The sequence below is a fragment of the Sminthopsis crassicaudata genome, chromosome 3 (genome assembly GCF_048593235.1).
Source record: "Sminthopsis crassicaudata isolate SCR6 chromosome 3, ASM4859323v1, whole genome shotgun sequence".
Classification (NCBI taxonomy): Eukaryota; Metazoa; Chordata; class Mammalia; order Dasyuromorphia; family Dasyuridae; genus Sminthopsis; species Sminthopsis crassicaudata.
Genome location: NC_133619.1, coordinates 286,476,600 through 286,503,704, shown reverse-complemented (window position 1 = coordinate 286,503,704; position 27,105 = coordinate 286,476,600). Strand labels below are relative to the sequence as shown.

The following is a 27,105-nucleotide window of genomic DNA, read 5'->3' as shown; positions in this document are numbered from 1 at the left end:
TCTGCTTGCGATTTTATGTCTTTTTGATTATATTTTATTTTGATTTTTTCAACATGCATGTATAAACTTTAAAATGGCCTGATGTTTACATCTCTTAGACCTCAATACAAAGTACATTCTAATAAATTTAGAGAATTCAAAAAGAAAACTCACTGTTCATATTCTTCCTTTGTGTCTATCTATATCTTTGTCGTTTTTGTGTTCATATTTTTCATGACATTTACATCTATTATGATCTCATCTGCAATAATAAAGAGATTGAAGGTAGAGAAAAATGAAATATTAGAGAGATGATCTCTATAGTTTTATGCAGTAAATGATTAAGTAAGGAATTTTCTACTTTGGAAAATCTAACAGAGGTGACTCTCAGCTAAAAGACCAAACCAATAATTATCCTAAGTGCAAATGTATTGCAAGCAATTTCCAATGTTACAAAGGGTTAATATAGAAAACTTTCTGTTAGCACTTTATCAATAATAGAAATATTAATAAATCAAAATTGTGTTCTTACATTCTAGACAATCAAAGATAAGTAAGGGCACAGTCTTGCCTTTGTCCTCCAACAGCTTTTATTCTATTGTTAGAATGCTAGTTGAGTCTGGGTGATTAACATCCATTTCCCTAATTTATGCTGTATCAAAAAATAAGTATTGAGCATTCCCTTGGATATTATTGCCTATGGGAAGGTTGCCAAAGGGACTTCTGATCAAGTAGACTGGAACACTAGTGGAAGACTAGGTATAGCATACCAGCATGTCTTCATGAGCAATGGAAAGGAATTTTCATTATCTGGCAAAGTGTGGCCAAGTTCCAGTACTGGGATTATCTTGTTGAATATTCACTAGTACCATTCTAAATAGGATTAAATATGGACTCAATAACAAAGAGATCTCCTAAAGATAGCATTTTAAAAGCTTTTCCTAATTTGGACTAATGCTGGCACTATCTGTTTTCTTCAAAATGTGAAATCTCACAATGCTTGAGTGACCATAACGTTAAAGAAAGGCATGATGTGTGAAACAAAGTTTAATAAACATACTCAAAGTAAGGGCAAATTGCATATGTGGTGTGTAGAAAAAGACTGAGGTAACAACACGTTTTAGAGTTTAGATATTTCATTGAATAGAATGGTTCTGTTAATTATTCCTAAATTGGAGACTAACTAGAATAGGTAGTGTTCTATACTGAGGGAGAATCCTCAATGCATGTCTTTCTAAAATTTTTCATTCAGTAAAGTTGTAGTTGGTTAAGAACGGATGTCATTGGAGAATTCTGGGAAGATGATAGAGTAGGTGGATAAATTGCCAGCTCTTCAGATTTCTCTCACAAACAGGACCAATTTGGGTCTGAGGGTGAATGTAACCTGGTGAAATATCAAGAAGACTTGGGACAGAATTGAGGTCCCCCTATTACCACCTGAGATGACTTAAAGCAAGTCTTACAAGGGATTAACCCATGTGAGTGCAAACACCTTCAGGCTAACTCCATGATATGTAGCAAGCAGGGACCCCCTAGCTGGGTGTGATTGGAACCTCAGAAGGAAGCACAGAGTCTTTCAGCTCCTGGAAACAATATGGAGTTGAGCTATGAGAAGCAGACTGAGTGAAATTCAGCCAATTAGAGAAATTGCAAACAAATGCAAAAACATGGCTCTGGGCAAGAAGGAACCAGTGCCTAATTGTGCAGAAGCAGTAGGGTAGGGATACTGCTGTGTACAGTTTCTTGCAGGAGGTTGAACTCTTGGTTTGGGCTTCTAGGGCAGAGAGGAAAGCTGAAGTGAAGCTAGAGGCACCATCCCCCTGCCCTGTGATGAGATTAATACCTTTACATACATTAATACCTCCTTCTTAAAACCAAATTAAAAAACAAATACATTTGAACCTCATCATATAAAGTTATTACAGGAACAGAGAAGCCTGGGGCTCATCTTCAAAGGAGAACACTAGAGCAAAAAAAAAAAAAAAAAAAAAAAAAAAAAAGCTTCTACACCAAAGAGTGTGAAATGGTTCCCTGCCCAGAGAGAACTCAAAAAAGAATGCAAAAATCAAATAAAGCACATTGGGGAAAACCTAAATTTAAAAAAAAAAATTAAGAAAAACAAGAAGATTATGAAAAAAGTGCTAACACAGTAGAAAAGGAGAAATTGTCTTAAAGATGAAAATGACTGAAGATCAGCAGGGAAGGGGAAGAGGTCAGTGAAGCTATGGGAAACCAAGAAATAACAAAACAGATTGGAAAGAATAAAAAATAGGACAGAACATGAAACGTAAAAAGTGACAGATCTGGAGAACAGATTAAGAAGAGAAAATATAGAATAGTTGTATTAACTGAATGTTGTGACTCCAAAAATAAACCTTGTAGTAGAGCATTGCAGTCATATATAGGGATAGGCATGTATATCATATCATACAGTATATGAATGACATCTTTTTTGTACACCCCAATGTCAATATTAAGACATAAGCTCTTTCCAACTTGGAAATACGTCTGAAGAGATGGGGATTTATAATAGGGCCTGAGAAAGTACAAAAACATTCTCCCTACACTTCTTTAGGATATATATTTTTGGCAATGAAGATATAAGACCAAAAAAGGTAAAAATTAAAAGACAGTCCTAAAAGACATTGAGGGACTTGCAAAATTTGTTGATTTATATAAATTGGATATGGCCATCATTGGGGATTCCCAATTATGAATTGACACATTTATTTAATATATTCAAAAAAAGGTCCTGACCTCAATTCTCCCAGATCGCTGAGAGGAACAAGCTACAGAAGATCGAAAATGGCTTGGATTTACAGGGGAAATCCTTACTAACCATTTAAAATTTCTATGATCACCATTCATATTTATCCAATAGCATCATTCACCAGGGAGATGACGTCACTGAATAGTTTAGTCCCACTCCTTCACCCAGTAAAGTCATAACTCCTTCCTCTAACTTAGTGGCACAATTAGTTATATGAACTGCAAAAAGAGGAATTCAACTAAGTGGACAAGTATCTTTATAGGGTTCCTATAAAGATACTTCTGGCATACAACACATCACAAAAGGAAGAATTAATAGTCAACAGCTCTGATTGGCATATAATATTTATAATATTTACAATTTCTCAAGGAGAAATGGACAATGCATTCTTTCCTTTGCCTGGGTTTATACAGAAATAACAATGGATTATTGAAAATAGTCAAATGCACACTTATTCCAGAGGCATTACTATGTATTTTATTTTATTTTACTGATGTCACTAAGGAAACATACACCTTATTACATACCACACAAAAAGATTAAAAGTATAATTAAAACATTTTTTACATCCACTCAGAAAAAATAATTTTGTGCTATCTTAACACTATTAGAAGAATAATCCAGAGATCTCAATATTGTATTTGATAGTCATTATATAATAGAAGTTCTAGAAAGCATTGAAACAACTGAATTAAAGGTTCTAGGGATGAAATGGGGCAGCATTTTTGTCCCTCCAAAACATCAGAGTAAGATCTGCACCTGTTTACATAATGCATACTCCATCTCATATTCATTTGCCTGGTCCTCTTTTTTCTAGAGAATGGGGAAGTTGATCACCCTCTCAGTCATCCTGTAATCTTTCTCACTGCTTATGAAAATGCGTCACTACCCCATAATATCTGGCATCAATCCTCCCAATTTCTTCTGAAGTTGCTCCATATCACAAGGGAACAAGTACGTCAACTAGTGAAAGAATGACCCTCCTATATAACTTAAATGCCTCAACCATCCCCTGATTCTATTAAATAACTTTTGCTCATCAACCATCCTCTGCAACTATTAACCCTTGAGGTCCCTGAAATTTGTAGATGTGACAGATGGATTTCATAAACCCCTGACTTTGGTAGATCTCAATATGTTTATGTCTCCATCTATACTTATGCTTCATTTATTATAGCTACTGTTCATATCGGTTAAAATAGTATAGATCATCTCCTTATTGCTTTTGCCTTAGGGGACTAAGGATGCTTAAAATTGGTAACGGTTCCTTCTACATTAATAAAGCTCCCAAGACTTTTTGCTTATGCTATCATATCACCCATGTCATAGGGACTGCTTATAATCTCTAATCCTACAGGGCCAGCTCTTTTCTGTAAAAGAACTCTGTATGATGGATTTAATCCTACAACAAGGTGTTAACTCAGTGGATTGATAAAGACAACTATTATCTAGTTTAGCATGGTGATTAACAGGTTCTCTAGTTCAGTATGATTGATTTAATCCTAAAACAAGGTGTTAACAATAGAATCAATATAATTATTCTCTAGTTTACATGTACTTGGTACTTAGTAGTTCTACAAGTTGACATCTATTCTACAAGATTGAAACCTACAATGATGTAATTATAATAGAGTATATAAAAATTAAAGAGATCTGGGAGAGGAGACAGACTTCAAGATAAAGATTCTCCTGATGGTTCTCCTGCTTCTTGAACTTTAAGAGAATAGACTTGACCAGCCCATGGTGACTCTCCTGCCTCCTGCATTTTTCCACTGAGACCAAGACCCATTCCAGAGGACCTCCAGAAAGCTAGCCCAGCCCTAGGCGAAGGAGACAGACTTTGGATTTTATCGCTGACTATTCTGGTGGTGATTATTCTGCTGAAACAAAGGCTAGTTCCAAGACCTTCAGAAAGCTAACCAGAACATTACACTTTTCAAACAATGGCACAGAGACATCAAGGCAACCCTTCCAAAACTGGAAAGATGGGGATAAAATACCCCTTCTAGAAGATTGAATAAGGACATGTATACCTTGTATTTCCTTATATTAAATTATAATGGGCTTATACCCACAGAAAAACAACAGAAAGATATAGTTTCCTTCTCTGTCACTCAAGCTGAGGTCATGAGGAAAGATCCTTGGGATGCTAACTGAAGGACCAGAATATGCTTGTGTTTCCACAGATGGAGAAACAAAGTGGATACCAGAATGATACCCCCAATGCATCTCCTCCAATAAAGAAGAAATTCAACCCATATCTCATGACAAATGAGGAAAATATCAGTCAAAAAAGAGACGAAATGGACAAAGGAGAAGACTTCATATAATGAGATGGTTTCTAGTCACATTCACCATGCTGTCCCTCATAGGACTGGTTTCTGGTGCTCAGCATTGGGTTTACATATATAAATCACGATGCTTCAATCTTATAACTTGGGAAGATTAAAAACTGGATGGGATCATGCAGGGTGGTATCTTTGGTACTGTACAATAGATCTTTGAGAAAGCACTGGACAGAGAAATTGGTTCAAACTGTTCTACACTTCCTGTAATAATGAATTTTCCTGGCTTCTTCTTGAACCTCTCCCTCCCCATATGTTTCTCCAATGCTAACATCACATCTCCTTCTATCTGCCTTATAAAACACAAACACAAGTTGTAGGCTCACTATGGGAAACGGGTGAAACCAAAAATCACTTTCACCATCAAAGATGCTAGAATTCAATTGGCGCAATGAGTCCAGTCTCCCTAATATCTGTCCCTAAAATTTGTCATTATCCAACCCGTAGGATTATTTCTAGAGTCTTCCCTATATTTATGGACTGTTTTACCCTTTTCCACAAATCATAAAGAATGTTACCAGAGTTTCATACATAACAATTATATACTACAGATGTGTAATTGCTGAACTAATGTTTTTGCATTTATTGTGGGTAAAAATTCAAATGTAACAAGAAAAGGTGATGTTTGGAATGTTACTTGTATCAATTATACTATCACACAATGTATTGGTAATAAAGTTGGGAGTAAATTGGTTTTTATAGCCCAATGACTGCTATTTGTTCTAACATGAGCAACTGGCATGGTCGTTCAGCTGAGCATTCTCTGAAAACATGTGAGAAAAAGTTAGTGATAACACATAAGGGAAAAAAAGGTGCATTTCTTGTATAGTTTTAGGGATAATTATGCTTGCTTCTATAATGACATCCACTACATCTTTAGGAATGTTGGTAGCACAGTATGAAAACCAATGTACAACAAGCAAAATTCATAGAAAACTTACAAACCAATGTAATCATTCGCAATTCCAGTTTTTAAGTAGCAATTAAAATTTTGCCATCTATTGAATAATTTGAAAGATGTAACTTTGGATAGAGGGAATGAAGATGCAATAGAAATCAGGTCCTTTATGAATTGTGATTATAGACACAAATACTTCTGTGTATTACCAAGCTTGGTACAAGACAAAGTTTCCTTAGGAGTAAATAAGGAAATATTTATAAGACATCTGGGAAACTCTAGTATAGGATAAGATATGGATGATTTCAAGAAAATTATTATTGATCACGCCTCAGCAGAAGGCTTAGAGGCTGGGAAGATTGCTGATATATGACATTCCATTAAAGAGTTTAATTCTTTAACGTGGTTATGACATCTAAGTCTTATCATTCCACTGATGGTAATGTTATTTCTTTAATTTTTTAAATTAATTTTATAATTATAACATTTTTTCACAGTACATATGCATAGGTAATTTTTTGCAACATTATCCCTTGTACTCCCTTCTGTTGCGAATTTTTCCCCTCCTTCCCTCTATACCCTCCCCAGATGGCAGGCATTCCCATACATATTAAATATGTTATAATATATCCTAGGTACTATATATGTGCAGAACCGAATTTTGTTGTTGTTGTTGTTGTTGTTGCAAAAGAATTGGATTCGGAAGGTAAAAATAACCTGAGGAGAAAAATGCTCACAATTTACACTCATTTCTCAGTGTTCCTTCTCTGGGTGTAGCTGATTTTGTCCATCATTGATCAGTTGGAATTGGATTAGCTCTTCTCTATGCTGAAGAAATCCACTTCCATCAGCATACATCCTCATATAATGTTGTTAAAGTGTATAATGATCTCCTAGTTCTGCTCGTTTCACTTAGCATCAGTTGATGTAAGTCTCTCCAAGCCTCTCTGTATTCATACTGTTGGTCATTTCTTACAAAACAATAATATTCCTTAACATTCATATACCATAATTTACTCAACCATTCTCCAATTGATGGGCATCCATTCATTTTCCAGTTTCTAGCCACTACAAAAAAGGCTGTCACAAACATTTTGGCACATATAGGCCCCTTTCCCTTCTTTAGTATTTCCGTAGGATATAAGCCCAGTAGTAGCACTGCTGGGTCAAAGGGTATGCAGTTTGATAACTTTGGGGGCATAATTCCAGATTGCTCTCCAGAATGGTTGGATTCTTTCACAACTCCACCAGCAATGCATCAGTGTCCCAGTTTTCCCACAGCCCCTCCAACATTCATCATTATTTGTTCCAGTCATCTTAGGCAATCTGTCAGGTGTGTAGTGGTATATCAGAGTTGTCTTAATTTGCATTTCTCTGATCAATAGTGAGTTGGAACACTCTTTCATATGAGTGGAAATAGTTTCAATTTCATCATCTGAAAATTGTCTGTTCATATCTTTTGACCATTTATCAATTGGAGAATGGCTTGATTTCTTATAACTTAGAGTCAATTCTCTGTATATTTTGGAGATGCAGCCTTTATGAGAACCTTTAACTGTAAAAATGTTTCCCCAATTTGTTACTTCCCTTCGAATCTTGTTTGCAGTAGTTTTGTTTGTACAAAAGCTTCTTAATTTGATAGAATCAAATTTTTCTATTTTGTGATCAATAATGATCTCTGGTTCTCCTTTGGTCACAAATACCTTCCTCCTCCACAAGTCTGAGAGGTAAACCTATCCTTTGTTCCTCTAATTTATTTATGATCTCGTTCTTTATACCTAAATCATGGACCCATTTTGATCTTATCTTACTATGTGGTGTTAAGTGTGGGTCCATGCCTAGTTTCTGCCATACTAATTTCCAGTTTTCCCAGCAGATTTTGTCAAATAATGAATTCTTATCCCAAAAGTTGGGATCTTTGTGTTTGTCAAACACTAGATTGCTATTTTTATTTACTATCTTGTCCTGTGAACCTAACCTATTCCACTGATCAACTAGTCTATTTCTTAGCCAATACCGAATGGTTTTGGTGACTGCTACTTTATAATATAGTTCTAGATCAGGTACAGCTAGGACACCTTCATTTGATTTTTTTTTTCATTACTTCCCTTGAAATTCTCGACCTTTTGTTGTTCCATATGAATTCTGTTGTTATTTTTTCTAGGTCATTAAAATAGTTTCTTGGGAGTCTGATTGGTATAGCACTAAATAAATAGATCAGTTTAGGGAGTATTGTCATCTTGATTATATTCCCTCAGCCTATCCAGGAGCACTTAATGTCTTTCCAATTATTTAAATCTGACTTTATTTTTGTGGCAAGTGTTTTGTAATTTTGCTCATATAATTCCTGACTTTCCTTTGGTAGATATATTCCCAAATATTTTATACTATCGACCATTTTTGAATGGAATTTCCCTTTGTATCTCTTGCTCTTGGATTGTATTGGTAAAGTATAAAAATGCTGAGGATTTATGTGGATTTATTTTGTCCTGAAACTTTGCTAAGATTCTGAATTATTTCTAATAGCTTTTTAATAGAATCTTTTTCATGTCATTTTATCTTGGTGATTTTGTCTGTGTCTCTGTGCATAATGTCTGTGTCATGTTTGTTCTGTGAGCTAGATTTTGCTACCAAGAAAGATTCTTAGCATCCCTTAGTCCCATTTTAACAAGGAAAACAGCCTAACTTTTTCCCTATGGACCCAGTTCTAGCCTCACTGGGAGCTGCAGAAAATAGGTTACTCATTAAAATTATAGAAAAGCAAAAATGACAGCAGATTCTCTCAAGGTTTTGAGAGAAACTGATTAAGGAATTTGGCAACTAATCAAAACAACAACTAGAAAAATGGCAACTTTCTGCTAGCACCTCTGTCTTGTCTGGAGGCTCCTTCTATTCCTCTGGGAAAGGGGCCCCAGATGGAATTAAGGGGACCCTCTCTACAGCCCTGGTCACTTGGCTGCTCTGCTCCCCAAATTCCAGGATGCCCATCTTTTGTAAGGACTGCTAACAGGATCTTTATAGCCCAAATCGCTCTGCTTGCTAACTTCTCTCATCTGGGATCTGAATAAGAAAAGAGAATGCTGAAGTGCTGTTGGGAAAGCAGCAACAGCCATGGAGATTCCACACACCCTTGACCAAACATCTCCCCACCCTGGCTGAGAGGAATGAGGATAGAGTGGGAGTCAGGCTGCAAGGTCAGCATTCCCCAAACCTTGGCACCTGAAACTACCATCAAAGGGAAATCCTGGTCCCAGCTACTCCAGCCTTCATGAGTTCTGTCCAACAACTGCTTGGCAGGAGTCTGGGCACCCCTGGCAGCACCAGCATGGCAGTGTGAGGGGAGAAAGCCTGTTTTCCGCAAACCCACCATTCTCTGTTTCAGTTACAAAACTGTATTAGCCATATGATTTATGGCAAATTAGTCTATCTCTGCCCAGTTTTCTGATTTGGAAAGATAATTGGTTATGATTGTTGCTGTGAAGACCATGATTGCAAAAGTGTTTAGCATATGGCAAATGCTATAAGAATGTTACCGGCTCTATTGGACAAAATTGCTTTATATTTGATAACTTTATATGGGATGTTAGATGTGACCAACATACAAATCCAGTGGTGAGATAGCTGCTTGGGTGTTTCTAAATTACATTAAGCAAATTCAAATAAATTAAGGCCTCACCAGGCCTAGGAGAATAGTGCATAGAATCCCTTTCTCTTTCTTGCTCCTTCCTTCTTTCCCTGACTGGAAGAAGGGGTAAGAGGAAGAGAAACAAAATTAGATAATTTAGTGAATTCTGTTATTTGAGATGTGATAGTAAAAGTAGTTCTTAAGGAACTCTAACTAAAGCCCACTAATGGGATATGTAAATTGTAATCTATTTACTTTAACTGTGTTAAAAGAAGATGTAAGAGTTTGGAAATTTGCAAAAACAGAAAAGCAGTTTAGTGCTATTAAAAAACAAAAACAAACAAACCAAAAACTCTTGCAACAAACACACTACTTTTCAGTTATCTAGAGTCAGATTTCTCAGTGACCAGTAACAAAAAACTGACATCTTAACTCCTTCTTGGTTCATAAAAAGGGAAGTATTTGTATGAACTGGAAAATATCCAAATGGCAATTCAGTTTCTCTAGAACACTTAATTAGAATTTAGGCAATCTCATGAACTAAAGTTAAGTGAATTTTAAAATCTGTTCTCTCCCTCTTAAAAAAATGTTCCTTATTTTCTCCCTAAAACATAAAACAAAAGAAAAATTATTTAAGGAAATAGAAATTCTCCTGGAGAAATTCCCAGCTCAACAGTTGAGGGACAGAATAGATTCATCAACTAAAAGAAGGTGGACAGTTTACCTACCCTTGCTAATCCTGTTTTATCTTTTGTAAACGTAATTTTAAAAAATTAGGTATTTTCACCTTGGCTAGAATATTAAGAGGAAGTTACAAGTAACACTACCTGGCTATTACTTAAGAAATACCTAAAATGGTTGACTAAGTTATTTGGAGGTATTGGCATCATGTTAAAACTGATCATTATTGTATATGGAACAACAGGGAAGAAATGAAGGCTTTATCAGTTCACTCTCAAGTATATGAATGGTGAAGTTGTTATCAGTTCCACTTCATGTATGGAAGTATCTAACATAATAGTCCATAAAAATATAAAGAATTTGTTGAGAAACAAGCTCAGCCAATTCCGTGGGGCTTCTTTCACCTCACTTTAATTTATAAGCTTACCAGTTTTATTGAAATAATGAGGGTAAGCAAGGTTATCAGCCCTAAGAAATAAGCCTTTTTAGGAAGTACAGTTCTAAATAAGGAAAGTGCTCACTAAGAATCTATAAGCTCATTTAATAATTAATCCTTTGCACCAGGAAAAGTTTATACATATAGAATTTACTTCTTTGCTTTGTGTATCTCATCATTTCCACTCATCATCAGTTCAATTCATCACCAATATCACTTAGTTTTTATGATAGCCACTTTTTTTTTTGAGAGAAGGCATATTTTAATTGATTGACAAAAATGCAATTAAAAAATAAGAATTGCTTAAGAATATAGTTATATTAAACATTCATTGTCTACTTCATCTTTGTTTTCTAAGAGATTAGGCCAACTTTCATTATATTTCCTTATAAATGAAAAATCCCATTTGAAAACCAGTATTTAGCCAACCTTGTTCTCTTAAAAATTATCAAAATATATAGTTATTTGTTTTTTGCCTGAGGGAGGGAGCATCCATTCTAACTTATAACAATACAGAACAGAAGTTAAATAAACTCAGAGTGAATTAAGCCTTACGAAGACTTTTTATAAATGTGAAAATTATTTTTACAATAAGGATCACTCAGGATCTAGCTGCTCCCACAGTAAAGGATCAAAGGGCCTGGAATCTGATATTCCAAAAGGCAAAAGAACTTGGAATGCAGCCAAGAATAAACTACCAGCTAAGCTGAGAATTTTCTTCCAGGTAAGGAGATGGACACATAATGAAACAGGTAAATTCCACTTGTTTCTAATGGAAAGAAAAAAAAAAACAGAAATAAACAAAAATTTTGACCTCCAAATCTAGGATTCAAAAGTATCAGGAAAAGGTAAAAAGAACTCTTGAGAACTGTATTTCTGTTATGGACATACATAAAGAGTGCATGTATAATTTGATTTTACTGATATAATATAAAAAAGGGAAAGTAGAAATGGAAAGGGGATAGTATCAGAAAAAGGGAAAAGGGGAGATAAAAAGAGGGAAACTACATCCCACAAAGAAGCAAAGGAAACCTATCCTATTTGAAGGAATTTAGGGAGTGGGAGTAACATTGTATGAATCTTACTCTCATCAGATTTGGTTCAAAGAGAAATTAACTGACATATTTGCTTTGCAGAGAAACTTCTCACCTCATTAAAAAGTGGAAGAAGAAAAGGGAAAAGGAAAAGAGTAATACGGTATAAGAAAGGGGAAGAGATTCACAGGGGGCAGAGGGACTACTATAAAGAGGGAGAGGTGCTTGAGGCCAGTGGTATCCATAAGTTTAATACTGGGGAGGGCGGTAAGGGGGATAAGAAAAAAGAAAAGCATAATCTGGTGATAATAAGATGGCAGGAAATACAGAATTAGTCATGAATGGGATGAACTCCCCTGTAAAGTGGAGGCAGGAAAGCAGCCTGGATCCAAAGTCAGAGCCCTACAATATGCTATTTACAGGAAACACATTTAAAGCAGGGTGATACATACAGAATAAAGGTAAAAGGTTGGAGCAGAATCTATTATACTTCAGGTGAAGTAAAAAAAAAAAAAAAGCAGGGGTAGCCATCCTTATCTCAGATCGAGCAAAAGAAAAATTTAATCTAATTAAAAAAATAAGGAAGGACATATTATCTTGCTAAAGGGTAGCACAAACAATGAAGCCATAACAATACTAAACATATATGCATCAAGTGTTGTAGCATCTAACTTCCTAAAGGAAAAGTTAAGAGAGTTGCAAGAAGACATATAGAGCAAAACTATAATAGTGGGAGATCTCAACTTTGCACTCTCAGAATTAGATAAATCAAACCATAAAACAAATAAGAAAAGTTAAAGATCACGATACAATAAAAACTACATTCAATAACAAACTAGCGATAAATAGACCAAAAAGTAATTGGAACCTAAATAATCTCATCCTAAAGAATGACTGGGTGAAACAACAAAACATAGACCCAATAATTTCACTCAAGAGAATGACAACAATGAGACAATATACCAAAATTTGTGGGATATAGCCAAAGCGGTAATAACAGGAAATTTTTTTTATCTTTAGAGACTTACTTGAATAAAACAGAGAAATAAAAGATCAATGAATTTGGCTTGTAACTTAAAAAGCTAGAAAAAGCCCAAATTAAAACCTCCAATCAAATACTAAACTTGAAATTCTAAAATTAAAAGGAGAAATTGATAAAATTGAAAATAAAAAAAAAACTATTGAATTAATAACTAAAAATAAGAGTTGATTTTATGAAAAAAACATAAAAGAGATAAACCTTTGGTAAAACTGATTAGAAAACATGAGTGTTTTTTTGTGTTTCAGCACTGTGTTGTTTTGATGTTAGAATAGATCTCAATAAAGCCTCCTTATCATGACTGACAGCTATTAAAATAGGGGCCCAAGTATTATTTCCCAGCATTACCAAAGTTATCATTTGCCCTATATAACCAATATTGATTAGTGATTTAAAGGTTTAGAAAGAACAATCATTTTGTCTGAGGTGATACTTTTAATAATAAATACTTATTATGGTCCAAACAGCAATGGGGCAAATCCAACGTCCGTCTCAAATAAAGTTATCAAAACCTCGATAACTAAACGCAGTGATGAAAAAAAAATGTTTAAAAATTCCATTGGATAGCTGCTCTGGGCTTCTAAAGCATTTTCAATTATTTTTGTCCAAGGTAACCTTGTGAATTAGTTGCCTAGCTAATGAACATTTGGTCTCACCATTTTTTGAGTTCTCCTTCAGTCTCAAAGATCTCCAAGTCCAGGAGTTATGGCCTCTTCCCTTTGGCTTCTCCTGGTTCTGGTGACCTCATTTTTACCTTAAATGGAAAGAGATTCACTATGCGAAATAATCCTGAAAGGCTTTTATTCTCTAGGGCAGAAATTTTTAGCTATTTAGACAAAGAACAGGAGGAAACAGAATTAAAACAGAGAGACAAGGGGATGTTTTTTTTTTTGTTTGTTTTTTGTTTTTTTGTTTTTTGTTTTTTCTGCTAGAAACAGAGAACACTCATTGTCAATAATTCTATCAATATTGGTGGAAAGGAGATGAGGAAAGGTAGATCTATTTTTCTCCCCACTCACAATTTCAACTTAAGTACAGGTGGCAAGGGCCCAGGCTAATTATTGGTAGAAATAAAATTGCATTTGGAAACAATGAAAGTAGACCTTGGGTAGATTCAGATGAGACTCACTGATGCTTTCTTCATCTTAGTCTTAATCCTTAAGCCAATTAAAAAAAAAAAAAAAACTGGAACCCAAAGCTATTTCTCTGGCGGACTTTAGGATTCAACACAAGGCCAAGTAGGTGACATCACATTAAATGCCTGATTATGAGGCAGCTAGCCTGATGCTCAGATTTTCAAAAGAATAAGGCAGAAACGATAGGGAGGAAGGCAAGGAAATTACCACTACTTTATTCACTGTCTGCTAAGAAAGAATATTCCAAGATGAACCACACAGTTAACTGAAATCCAGAAGATTATGCATAGAACACTTTTACAATTCAAACACAAATTGCTCTTTTTTTCAACAAACTGCACATTTTTTTTTTTTTTTTTTTTTTTTACTGCATCAATCTTGAAATCAATCTGGGTATGAGAGAATTACAAGAACAATGGTGAAATACTTCCTTTTTATTAGGTTTTCAATTATTGCTACCTGGAGTGCTTTGACTCTATTATTTGTTGATGCCATTAAAACATAGAGGGAAAAATAGATATGTTTTAATAAACCGATTCTTATCTGAATCATTTCAGATTTTTCTTGAGAAATCACAATTCCAGTGGAGACTGTAACATTAGCTAATGATGTTCACTTTTCATGATTAAGATCTTTCCTTTCCCTCAGTTGATAACACAATCCTGGCCATCAATATTCTAATTCAGACTTATACTTTGTATATAATGTCCAACTGAAACTTATTTTGGTTTATTATTCATCCTTTATTAAAATGACATTTATATCTTAATCTGCAGAAGCAGCCCCCACTAAGGATTGCTCTCATGCACATATGCACACATATGCACACACACTAAGACAGACATATCTGTAGACTCCCAGCCACACAACCTCCTGCAAACTAACACCATCAGGAGACATAAGGGCTGGGCTTCCAAGCTGCTTAGGGAATAGGAATGTTTCTTTTTGTTTTTTGAATTATTTTTTAAAGATTATGGAGGGTATGCATTTGGCCATCACAATGCTGCTTAAATTCATGTATAGTAACAAATATTAGCTGTTAACACTGAATGCCCCTCTTATGTCCTAAGCAATCAAACAACATCAAAGTTTCCCCTCAACAACATCCTCAATTTCAGACTCAACCCTGCTTACAGGGACTTCTGATGTCACAAAGATAGTTCTCCTTAAAACAATCCAAGTTGACCCAAACGAAATAAGGCACAATTCCTGTTGAAGTGAGTTGAAGAGGTAAAGGCTGCCTTTGATGTTCTGGATGTTGGGAAATTAGTTTTGACAGAAATCCACCTGGGAAAAGGGCAACCTGCATTCCTTTTCTAAATCGGCCAAGGTTTGTTAGGACTGAGGTGTTGTTTTTACTTAAGTTTGCTTATATATTTTTTGCCTAAGTTAAGAGAATTTCTATGACAAAAGTCACATTTTAATATTTCAGTAGGCAAACTACTCGAATAAAGAGATGATTCCGAGAATTTTTCCTTGAGGCTGAAACAAAAATACAGCACATGGGAAATATCCTTCATTTATTTTTTTTCCAGAGAACTTGGCACACGTTCAGAGGAGGAAATGTTGTGGGTTGTCTGTGATTCACCAAAGAGCAACAGCTGTGTGGTTTTGTCCCATCTTCCAAAGCCTATGCCCTTGTGTCTTCAGGTATGCAGACATAGTGATTGCCCCAGGTGACTCAACAAATGTTTGGCAGCAAGAATGATGTCTAGAAGTTGAAAGCTCCCTAAGAAGCCGACACATTTTCTTGTGCAAAACCTGTTGAATGTTTTGTATTTTGCTGGAAGCAGATGAACCAAAGTTAAAGATGTAGGGCATTCTGTGAAAAGCAATTAAAAGACGTTGCAATTCTGATGGCCCCTGACTTAGGCTGGGCATAAAATTCAATCCCGTTTATTATGATTCTTCCTATCTTCATTTGCATTATTTGATGCCAAAGCAGTTTTTCTTTAAACTACATTTTTAAAATTTAGTTTTATAATTTTTTTGACGGTACATATGCATGGACATTTTTGTTTGTTTGTTTTTTTACAACATTATCCCTTGCATTCACTTTTCCAAATTTTCCCCTCCCTTCCTCTCCCCTCTCCCCTAGATGACAGGCAATCCCATACATGTTAAATGTGTTACAGTATATCCCAGATACAGTATATGTGTGTAAAACCAAATTTCTTGTTGGAATATAAGAATTGGATTCCGAAGGTATAAGATGAACTACATTTTCTAAAGGGCTTTCAACATGCTTCATGAAAAGACCAGAACTGAATGGAAAATTTGACTTTGGAATATTAGACTCTCGACAAACATAAAAAGGAAGATCATGAAGGACTTAATAAGGTAAAATTGTGAACATTCTTCCAAGGGAAGATGAGACTGGTAACTTACCAGAATTTTCTCATTTTTAGTGCACTTAGAAGGAGTATACATAGAAGGCACAGGTGGGAGTTGAATGGGAATATCTAAGAAAAAAAGATGAAGGGCTGAGAGGAATATATAGGGAGGAAGCTGTTAACCTATAACCTATAAAGGTAGAATGGGATTGTGACACATAAAAGAGGGAAGAAAAAGCTTTTACAATGGAAAGGAAGAGGAGGGAGATAAGGAGTAGAAGGCGGGTTAACATGCTTGGCTCAATTGGGAAATATCAAACATGTACAATTGAGTAAAGAAATGTATCTTACAGGACAGCAGGGTGGGAGGGAAGGGGATAAGGAAACATGGTGATGGGAGGGCGGGCCGATTGAGGGAAGGGGTAGTCAGAATCCCAAACACGGCTGGCATTCTCAGTGAGGGTTTGGGAGGGAGGGAAGGTGAGAATCTGCAGCTCAGGAGCGGCTGCACGCGGCGAGCTCGCTTCCCGGGCATCTGTTCCGGTTGAAGTCTCCCTTCCTGGGGCTGCTGGCGTTGCCGCCAGTCCAGTACCGGCCCCAGCGCAGCTACAGCCGTTGGGGCGCCAGCGCCATGGTCACTCGCACACTGGGGCCGCAGTGGCTGCTGCCACATAACTAACCACTTTTATATTGGAGAGGGGGTAAGACCAGATCTCCTTCCTTTGCCCTTTTCGTTGATTTCCTTGATATCCTTCCTCTTTGTTCTTTTACGTGGATTTGGTTATTTTGACTAGCTCTGTCAAATATTTTACTCTCCTCTTTGTCTTGGGTAATTTGACAGGAAGGAGCACCAAACAAGTTAATTTAGGTGAAATGGTTATTTCATGATATTGGCTGGGCCTGCCCTTGAGAAGATGAGATCTTTTGAATTGTTTAGATCTGACTTTATTCATGAGACAAGCAAATGTTTTGGGATCGTCTGGGTTTGTCTTGGCAGAGAGACTCCCAAACGCTTTATATTGTGAGTTATTTTAAATGGGATTTCTCTCTCGTGCTGCTGGCTCTCTTGCCGATTTAAACAAATTCTAGTGATTTATGGGCATGTATTTTATATCCTGCAACTTTGTTAACGTTAAGTTAACTACTAAGTTAACTTATGTAAAGTAAAGTTAAGTAGTTCTGCCTTGATTCTCTAGGATTCTCCAAGCCTACCATCATCTTCTCTGGCAAGACTGACAGTTGCATTTTCTCATTGCCAGTCCTAATTCCTTCACTTTCTTTGTCTTCCCTTATTGCTACAGAAAACATTGCTAGTGCAATATTGAGTAATAGTGGTGATAATAACATCCTTACCCTGATATTATTGAAAAGGCTTCTAGCTTGTCCCCATCCCAGATAATCCTTATTCCTTGTAATTTTGGGGAGTCCTGGGCTGATCCTCCAGTTAAGGATGTTACATGGCTAGCTGAAGTTTTTCCCATGAAATTGTCTGGAGATTTGAAAGAAAAATCTCAGAGTTGACTCTGTGGCATTTTCTTGGTAAAGATATAGAGTGTTTTGTCATGTCTTTTTCTAATGTGTCCTCATTTCACAGATAAGGAACCTCTGAGACAAGCATTATATGACTTGGCCTGGATCAGACAATTTGTAAGTATGTATATATGCCTTGATTCAAATTCAGATCTTCTTGATCTAAGGCCTCGTGGTTTTTCCACCATACCAGCAACCTGCTCAATCAATACATAAGTTTGATTACATTTTGGGATGCTTTATTTGACAGCTAAACCAAACATTCTGATGAGGATGGCATTCTCTGTGCCAGAACTCTAAAACACGGAACAGTGTGAAGAATTCTGATTATAATAGTTCCTGTTATAATTAACCACATCACTTATATTAATGTTTGAATTATATTTAGACAGATCACAAATTACATAGCTAGGGTAGCTTAGCTCAAAACCATAGATATAACAAGTTTTCTGATATGATATAATCATCATCATAATCATAAAACAATAATAATACATTTTACTTAAAAGGAGAACAGAATAAATGCAATAGTACCTAATTTATTTTGGCATCACATATAACCCAATTTATAGTATCAGTTATTTAGTGTTGTATTTTTCTCACAGGCTATTTACTCCAGCATTTCATATTACAAAATTCACTATTTCTGGCTAACTCACTGTAGACTATTTTAAAAGTGATAGTAATCTACTCCCGTCCTCACACTTAAGAAGGCAATTAGTTACCAAATTTTCCCAAACTCTCCATATACACTTTAGCAAGTAGCATTGAAATTCAGCTACAAAATTTCCATTGGAATGTGATAACTTACTTGCAATTACTGTCCTTGTAGAAATGACCATTCCGTTTTAAATACTTAGTACATTTTTGCCTCATTTAAAATGTTTTCGCGAAGATAATGCCATAAATAATTTCCCTTGAAGTTTTTGTGGTTTTGTGATTATGATTTTACTTATAGTATATAAAAAACGAGAAGCTGTTTAAATGGTGCTAGGCAGTTTACACTTTGGCCTTAGGATAAAATGAATTTCTAATCAGTTAAGATGTTGAAACAGAACCTCAGCATTCATTTTCTTCCTACATGTTTTCTTCTGCAGTGCCTCCATTTTTATGCTCATTTGAATTTGTTGTAACATTGCTTTGTAGAACTATTTTTATTTCTCCATTTACATTTAAAATGATAAATATAAATTTTAAGTTTTGAGTTCCTGATTTTCACCTTACTTCCCCAACACCCCCATTTAGAAGTCACATATGAAGTTATATAAACCATTTCCATCAAATTTATGTTGTGAAAGAAAACATAGATCTCCTAACCCTCAAAGAAATCACTTAAAATAAAGAAAAAAGTATGCTTCTGTCTGTATTCAAACAGAATCAGTTCTTTCTATGGATATGGGTAGCATTTTCTCATCATAAGTCCCTCAAAGTAGTCTTGTATCATTGTATTGCTGAGAATAGCAAAGTCATTTACAACTGATCGTCTTTACAACATTACTATTATTTTGTACACATTACATTTCACTTTCCTTGAGTTCATATGGGACTTTCCAAGTTTTTTTTTTAATATCCTGTTCATCATTTCTTGTAAAATCATAATATTCCATCATAATCACATAAAATTTATTCAGCCATTCCCTAACTGATGAACCTTCTTGCAGTTTCCAATTGGTTATCCTTAGAAAAGATATATATTTTTGCATATACAATATTTTCTTTTAAAAATCTCTTTCAGTATTCATGCCTAGTCATAGTATTGTAAGGTAAAGTATATCCATGACCTTATAGACCTGGGGTGTAATTTATATCTTTTGATCATTTATTAGTGGGGTAATGGTTCTTATTTCTTATAAATTTGACTTAGTTCCATAGACATTTGAGAAAAGAGACCTTTATCAGAGAAATTTGCTTCAAAATTACCCCAGTTTATACTATTTTCTCTTTCCTTTTACCCTCTTCCTCCTTCAAAGTGTTTTACTTTGGACCATCCCCTTCCCCAATATGCTCTCTGTTCTATCACCTTCCATCTTTCTCATATTTCCTTCCTATTATTTTGCTGCAGGGTAAGATAAGATTTCTATACCCATACTGAGTATGTATGTTATTTCCTCTTTGAGTTAGATTAGATTTTGGGTTAGATGAGAGTTAGATTCACTTAATCCTTTCTCTTGCTCTTCCCCTCCATTGTTAAAAGCTTTTTCTTGATACTTCTATGGTGGATAAATTAATGGTATTCTAAATCTCCTTTTTCCTTTCTCCAAGGGCATTACTTTCTCACCTCTTTTTTATTACCTGTGCTCTGTGGTCCATATTTTACTCCTACTAACTTACATAACAATAAGAAAGTTCTTATGAGTTACAAGTATTATCCTTCCAGATAGAAATGTAAATCCCTTCTGATTTCTCTTTTAAAATTACTTTTTTTTTTATGTTTCTCCTGAGTCCTGGATTTGAAATTGAAAATTTTTTTTCATCTCTCATTTTTTCATCATGAAGGCTTGAAAGTCTTCTATTTCACTGAATTTTCATATCCTTTTTTCCTTGAAGGATTGCATTCAAATTCTTGGTTATAACCCTAGCTCCATTGCACTACAAAATATCATATTCCAAGCTCTCTGGTTCTTTAGTGTAAAAATTGCTAAATCTTCTGTTATCCTGACTGTGGCTCCATATTATTTGAATTGCTTTTTGCTGGATGCTCCCATTATTTTCTCCTTGACATGAAAGTTAAAGAATTTGGCTATAATATTCCTGGAAATATTTTTGATCTTGGCATCTCTTTCAGAGGCAGGGGATCAGTGGGATCCTTAATATCAACTTTGTCCTTTGATTCTAGAATATCAGGTAAATTTTCCTTGATAATTTCTTGAAATTAAAACATCTAGGTTTTTTTTTTCTGATCATGAGTTTCAGATGGAGTAATAATTTTTAAATTGTTTCTCATAGATCTATTTTCCAGTTTTTTTTTAATGAGATATTTCACATTTTCCCCCATTTTTCATAGAGAAATTTCATAGAGAACTTGGTATTTTTTTATTTTATCTTGCTTTCTCTTAAGGTCATTAGCTTCTATTTACTCAATTCTGATTTTTAAGGAATTATTTTCCCCATTAAGCTTTTGTAGCTCCCTTTACCATTTGGCCAATTTTTTTTTTAAGGTATTCTTCTCAGTAGCTTTTTGTATTTCTTTTTGTGTCACTTTCATTTATCTTCTGACTTTTTTCTCTTATCTCTCTTCCTCGATTTTCAAAATCCCGTTTGAGCTCTTCATGGGTTGAACCCAATTCTTACTTTTATTGAAAGCTTTAGAAATAGTAGCCTTGACTTTACCTTCTTCTGAGTGTTTATTTTGATCTTCCTTGTCACCATAGTAACTTTTTATCATCAGAATCTTTTTCTGTTGTTTGCTTATTTTCACAGGTTATTATTCAGTTTTTAACTCTTTGTTAAAGTAAGTCTGTGTATTTAAGCATCTTTGGGCTAAATTTGCTCACCCTCATTTGTAGTATCCCATCTCTTTCTGGACCATGAGGTTTTCCATTCTTTCACTTCCAATGACATCTGTGAGAGATTTCAAGTGAGAGTCAACAGTCCTCCTTTAGAATCAGAAATGTTTTTAGTCTCTGATGTAGGATTTATTGTATAATTGTTTGACAATGACAGTTCTATACACTTGATGTCTTGCTGTGTCATTTTAGAAATCATCCTATTAACAATTATTCCCTTAATTGTTTTGAGCTTAGGGGGAAAGTCAATATTAGGCAATTCCCTATATACAGAATGGTGGATATCTTAAACTTTCTGTGGCACCAGTTGTAAATAGCCAACATGCATAAGATACTATTACAAGTACAAGGGGGTGTTCTTTAATTGTATCATTTTGAAAACTTTTTGAATAACAGCCTTATGTCGGCAAGTATATCATAATGTAAAAATATGGTTGCATCCTCACTATTGCTCCATAGAAAATTTGTTATGAAACGCATACATAACCAAAAAAATTATTGAATTCATTATGTAAAATAATTTCACGATTAGCTTTACTCTATTTGTCGTCCTCTCCTTGGTTTTCCATCTCTTTCCTGGAATAGAAAATCCATTTATATGTTAAATCCTTTTATAATGACAAATGAATATTAAAGTTATTTGTTATAAGTGTTTTTCCCATAATTATGCTTACTCTACTATGCTAAGCCTCTAGTGGAAAACAATACTGCTAGTTTGGGGATAGTGAGAATATATGATAGTTTAGCTTTTTTTTTCTTCCTCATGTGCTGTTTCAGCTCACTCATTTTGGCACTTTGCTTGACTTGCCAAGTCTTTGTTCAGAAGACTGCTTCATCAGAACGTATAACTAGTTTTCACAGATTTTTTTTCAGTTTTTTTATTAAAGCTTTTTATTCACAAAGCATATATTCATGGGTAATTTTTCCAACATTAACCACTGCATAACCTAGAGCTGCAAAATTCCCCCTTCATCAGTAAAAACATACCAAATATGCCAAAACACATGCCAACTATGCCAAAATGCATTCCAGGTCCAATATGCATACACAGCGATCCAGTTGCACAAGAAAAAATCAGATCAAGAAGGAAGAAAAAGAAAAACTGAAAAAAAAGAAACAAATGCAAGCAAATAACAGAGAGTGAGAATGCTATGTTGTTTTCCACACACTGTTCCCATTTCACTCTCTAGGTGTAAATGGTTCTTTTCATTACTGCACAAGTGGAACTGGTTTGAATCATCAATTTTGAAGACAGCCACGTCCATCAGAATTGATCATTGTAGAGTTTTGCTGTTGTGTATAATGATCTCCTGGTTCTGCTCATTTCACTTTGAATCAGTTCATGTCAGCCTTTCCCAGCCCCTCTGAAATCACCCTGCTGGTCATTTCTCACAAAAAATAAGATTCCATAACATTCATATAGCATAATTCAGCCATTTTTCCAATTGATGAGCATATAGTTTCCAGTTTCTTGCCACTATGAAAGGGGCTTCCACACACATTTTTGCACGTGTGAGTTCCTTTATCTCTTCTAAGATCTATGGGATATAATCCTAATAGAAACAATGCTGGATCACAGGATATGCACAGTTTGGTAATTTTTTGAGCATAGTTCCAAACAGCTCTCCAGAATAGTTGGATCTCTTTACGGTTCCACCAGCAATGTATCAGTCTCCCAGTTTTCCCACATCCCCTCCAACATTCGTTATCTTTTCCTGTCATCTTAGCCAATCTGGCAGGTGTGTAGTGATATCTTAGATTTGTCTTGATTAGCATTTCTCTGATCAATAGTGATTTGGAGCACTTGTTCATGTGGCTACAAATATATCATCCACAGTATATATATATATATATATATATATATATATATATATATATATATATATATATATATATCTCCTCTCTTGGAGGACTATTTTACAAATGTGAAAGTAAAATTGGAATTTGTGTGTATGGATTTAGTTAAGTGGAGAGATTTGGAAATGCAAAGAAGTTGACCAAGTTGTGAGATGATTGGTTTCTTCTCTAAAACTAGGGTCCTAGAGAGTTCAGAAATAGACTCAAATTGTTCATTGATTGTAAGCATACAGTGGGGAATGGGAAATAGTAGGATAATTTAGTTAGGCAGATATTACATCTTTAGTACTGACTATGCTTGGAGTCGATGAAAGCAACATCACCTTGAGTGACATAAAAATTTGGAAGAGATCATGATGGTGAAGATAATTCTGAACAGGTTATTGTACTCCATGCTCTGACAATAGAGAATCCCTGTCAAGGATTGATTTTTAAACATTTAATTTCTTAAACAAAGATATAGCCAAAATATAATTAGATACATATATTTCCATTGAATGTGGATCCCTTCATAACTGTTTTAAGCTGCGATATTTCTCACTAGGTTGAAATTTTATTCAAAGCCCTTTGTAATGAGATATCCCATGATGATTTTTATGGTCTGTCAGCATGTTGTGTGTAGAGATGGCTTCTCTCTGCTTATTTCAATGACAAATACACAACATTATTTCTTAAAAAAACATTTCTCATAATTATCTTTTCTCTACACTGAAAAGCACCTAGCAGAACACAATACAATTATTTTGAGAAAAGATCATATGATATTATTCATTCATTCTTTTTCTTCTGGGATGGGTTGTTTCAAGGTCACTCATTTTGGCCCTTTTCTGACTCAGCCAAGTCCTTTCCCTTTCTAGGATGGCTGCTTCATCAGAACCTGGCACCTTTTCTCAGAAGTCATTTCCAATTGAGACCTTCCTGGCTGTGAGAGGATAGGAAATTCCCCAGACATGCTTGAAAAAAATGATTGCCCCACCCCCTCTCCTTTGTTACACCTCCTGCTTTCTCCTGTGCTTTTCACACAGTTTTCCTGAGCTAGCTTGATGAATGGAGAGACCAAAGGAGTGAAATGGATTTAATGGTACACTGATCAACATCCCCAGGGCCTTGGTAGAGATGGAACCTCACTGCTCACCACTCTTCTTCAAGAGCATGTTTTTCTTTGTGTTATGCAATCACTGTTTTATTTGACCATTTTGAATAAGTATCAGCATAAGCTGTTTTAAATGATCCCATTTAATATGAATATTGGACCTCAACACAAAGTTAATTCTAATCTAAGAGATTCCAATAGAAACTCACCAACAAAAACTTCTCCTGTGTCTTTCTTTGCGTAAATGTATTTCGCCGTTGTCTGAAATAGTCAAACATTTGAAAGTGACTTAGATTAGTATTTAGAGAAAAAAATGAACCATCAGTCATTTTCCTAATGTGAAATTAATGTTTGACTTTTCCATAGTAGAAATTCCCCCCATCCTTGTCCCCTACCCAATAGATGACAACTCTCAACAGGAAAGAAAAATAGAATACTTGGATTGCCTGAAAGTTACGTTTCAGTAGTGTTCCAATAACTATGTAATCTGTAAATGTTAATGTCATTTCAAAAAACTCACCACATTCAAATAAATATGACGTTTTCACTGTAATTTTCAAATGATGCATTCCTTAAAATGAAAATAGATGTAAATAGATGAAAATGAAAATAGAAATATTATATATATCCACACATATAAATACACATCTGTGAAATCATTTTATATATTCACATATGAAGAGACAGATAAAGGCAGAGACAGACTGAACTATTATTATGAAATTAGATAAGAAAAGGACTCATTTTATAATGATCTTGCATTACCTATTGAAAGGGCCTTGAAAAGTAATCAAATTCATAAATTTTTTACTTCAGTTTGTCACTTTCTCTGCCTATTGATAAGGGTTGAGGTTCCCTTTAAAATTCTCAACCCCCATGGATGAATATCTGGGCCCTGCCCCCAAGGGATCTGAGCTGGCTTGGGTTTTCTCAGCCCCCCCCAGTCAGTTTCTTCCTTATCTGAAAAGGTCACCAAGAGTTTGGCACTGCCCACAATCTCCTTTTAGGTATGAAAGAGCCCAGCTGGAGCTCTCTCTTTGCACGAGCCCTTCCACTCAACACATGGTTATCCTTCTGGCCAGGTAAGGGTTCCTGCCCGCCCAGCGGCCACCTTTGGCCTGGCGTCTTTCTAACTGAACTTTACTTCCAAATTTCTACAAAAACCTTTTATTTATCTTTTCTCTCAGCATTTTCTCCTATTTCTCTTTGATAGTTAGATGGGCCATTAGCTAAAGGCCCCAGTCTCCTGAATGTTACCCTCTCCACCCTGCTTGACACCCCACTTTTAATCTGTTCCCGAGATCTGTTTTCTCTAGGTTTCATACTTTGGAATCTCAGCTGCCCTTTAGCCTGGAGAACACTGACTGGAGGACAACTGACTGGGGACAACTGACCGGGACACCCCCTCGATGCCCTGCTGCCATCCCCTACACCTCACGCCTCACCTCCTGCCATGAAACCCCAAATCTGTATAATCCTTGTCAGCTCGAAGCAGTTAAGTGGAGATCGACGCCCCTTTTCTCACATGCATCTGGAGATGATGGTTTGAGGGAGGAACAAGATGAGGGGACCCCTCTACTCTGAAGATCTTTGGTGAAAATCTTCAGCCTTGCCTTAAATGAAGGACACTGCTCCTAATTTTTTTCTTAAATGAATTTAAGTCTCAATTGTTTAAGGGGGGAAATGATAAGGGTTGAGGTCCCTTTAAGATTCCCTTCTGATTTCCAAACCCCCATGTCTGAATATCCGGGTCCAGCCCCTACCAGATCTGAGCTGGCTTAGGTTTTCTCAGCCCCCAGCAACAATTTCTTCCTTATCTGAAAAACCCGCCAAGAACTTGGCACTGCCCACAATCTCCTTTTAGGTATAAAAGAGCCCAGTTGGAGCTCTCTCTTTTCAGGAGCCTTTCCCCCCAACACATGGTATCCTTCTGGCCAGGTAAGGGTTCCTGTCTGCCCAGCAGCCACCTTTGGCCCTGGCATCTTTCTAACTCAACTTTACTTCCAAATTTCTACAATAAATCTTTTATTTATCAATCTAGGCTTTTGGGCCTGTAAATTCATTTACAGGGGACACTGCGCCTCCTGGGATCTTTGTGCAGGCCAACGGGGTTCCCCCTTTCCTTTCTGTCATCACTATATCCTATGATCCTCTCTATTCTCTTGTTCTAGGTGTCCTTTATATTTGAGAAGTTAACTTTCTGTTTTCATATAGACAAATGTGTGTGAACATACCTGAATAAGAAATTAAAATTTCATATTAGAATTGTAAGCTCACTCAAATCTAACAGGCCCGAGCTTCTAAATTATGGGAATTTGACCATTCCATGAACTCTATATGTCCTTGCCAATAGATACCAGGAACTAGCCATTCCTGGGAATGTTTATGCTTAAGGCGGGTGGTTCCCTCTCCCCCCCCCCCCCCCGAACATATACTATTACTAAGGAAATACCTCAAGATGTAGACATATGGAATGAGTCAAAATACTAGATATTTGATACATATGTCAAGATGATATATGAAGTGAGTCAAAATACTAAATGGTCACACATGTCAGACTTCTTGGCTGAAAGCCCTCTTTGTTTAAGAGAGGTATATAAGATTGAGAGTCCTACCTCTCCACTGAGTCTCATCTGTGGGGAGGACGCTTCGCCCTGAAAAATCTTTGCACAATTCAAGTTGATTGAGGCTGAAACAGGACTCCCAGCCATTTGAGTTTTTGAGGTTCCCTTGAATTGGTGATGGATTCTCTTCCTCTATCTGCTATAATTGTCATGTTGTTAATTGTTCTTATTTCTATTTGTTTGTTTGTGTAAATCTAAATTGTTTGTACCTTGTCTTGT

At 35.7% G+C, this 27,105-nt stretch overlaps 1 protein-coding gene and 1 long non-coding RNA gene across 2 annotated transcripts in view; one reads left to right on the top strand and one right to left on the bottom strand.

Annotated features, from left to right (window-relative positions):
- Positions 1-24,831, bottom strand: part of LOC141562033 (uncharacterized) — an 88,493-nt gene extending 63,662 nt beyond the window's left edge. The window contains exons 1-2 of the mRNA XM_074302069.1: positions 24,783-24,831; positions 24,472-24,523 (exon numbers count right to left, since the gene is read on the bottom strand). Coding sequence (XP_074158170.1) covers positions 24,472-24,523; positions 24,783-24,831 — 101 coding nt within the window. The remainder of the gene's footprint in view (positions 1-24,471; positions 24,524-24,782) is intronic.
- On the top strand, positions 16,859-19,125 carry LOC141561381 (uncharacterized). Its single transcript, XR_012488040.1, has 2 exons — positions 16,859-16,977; positions 17,871-19,125. It is a non-coding gene; the product is annotated as an uncharacterized LOC141561381 (long non-coding RNA).
- Positions 24,832-27,105: the final 2,274 nt, after the last annotated feature.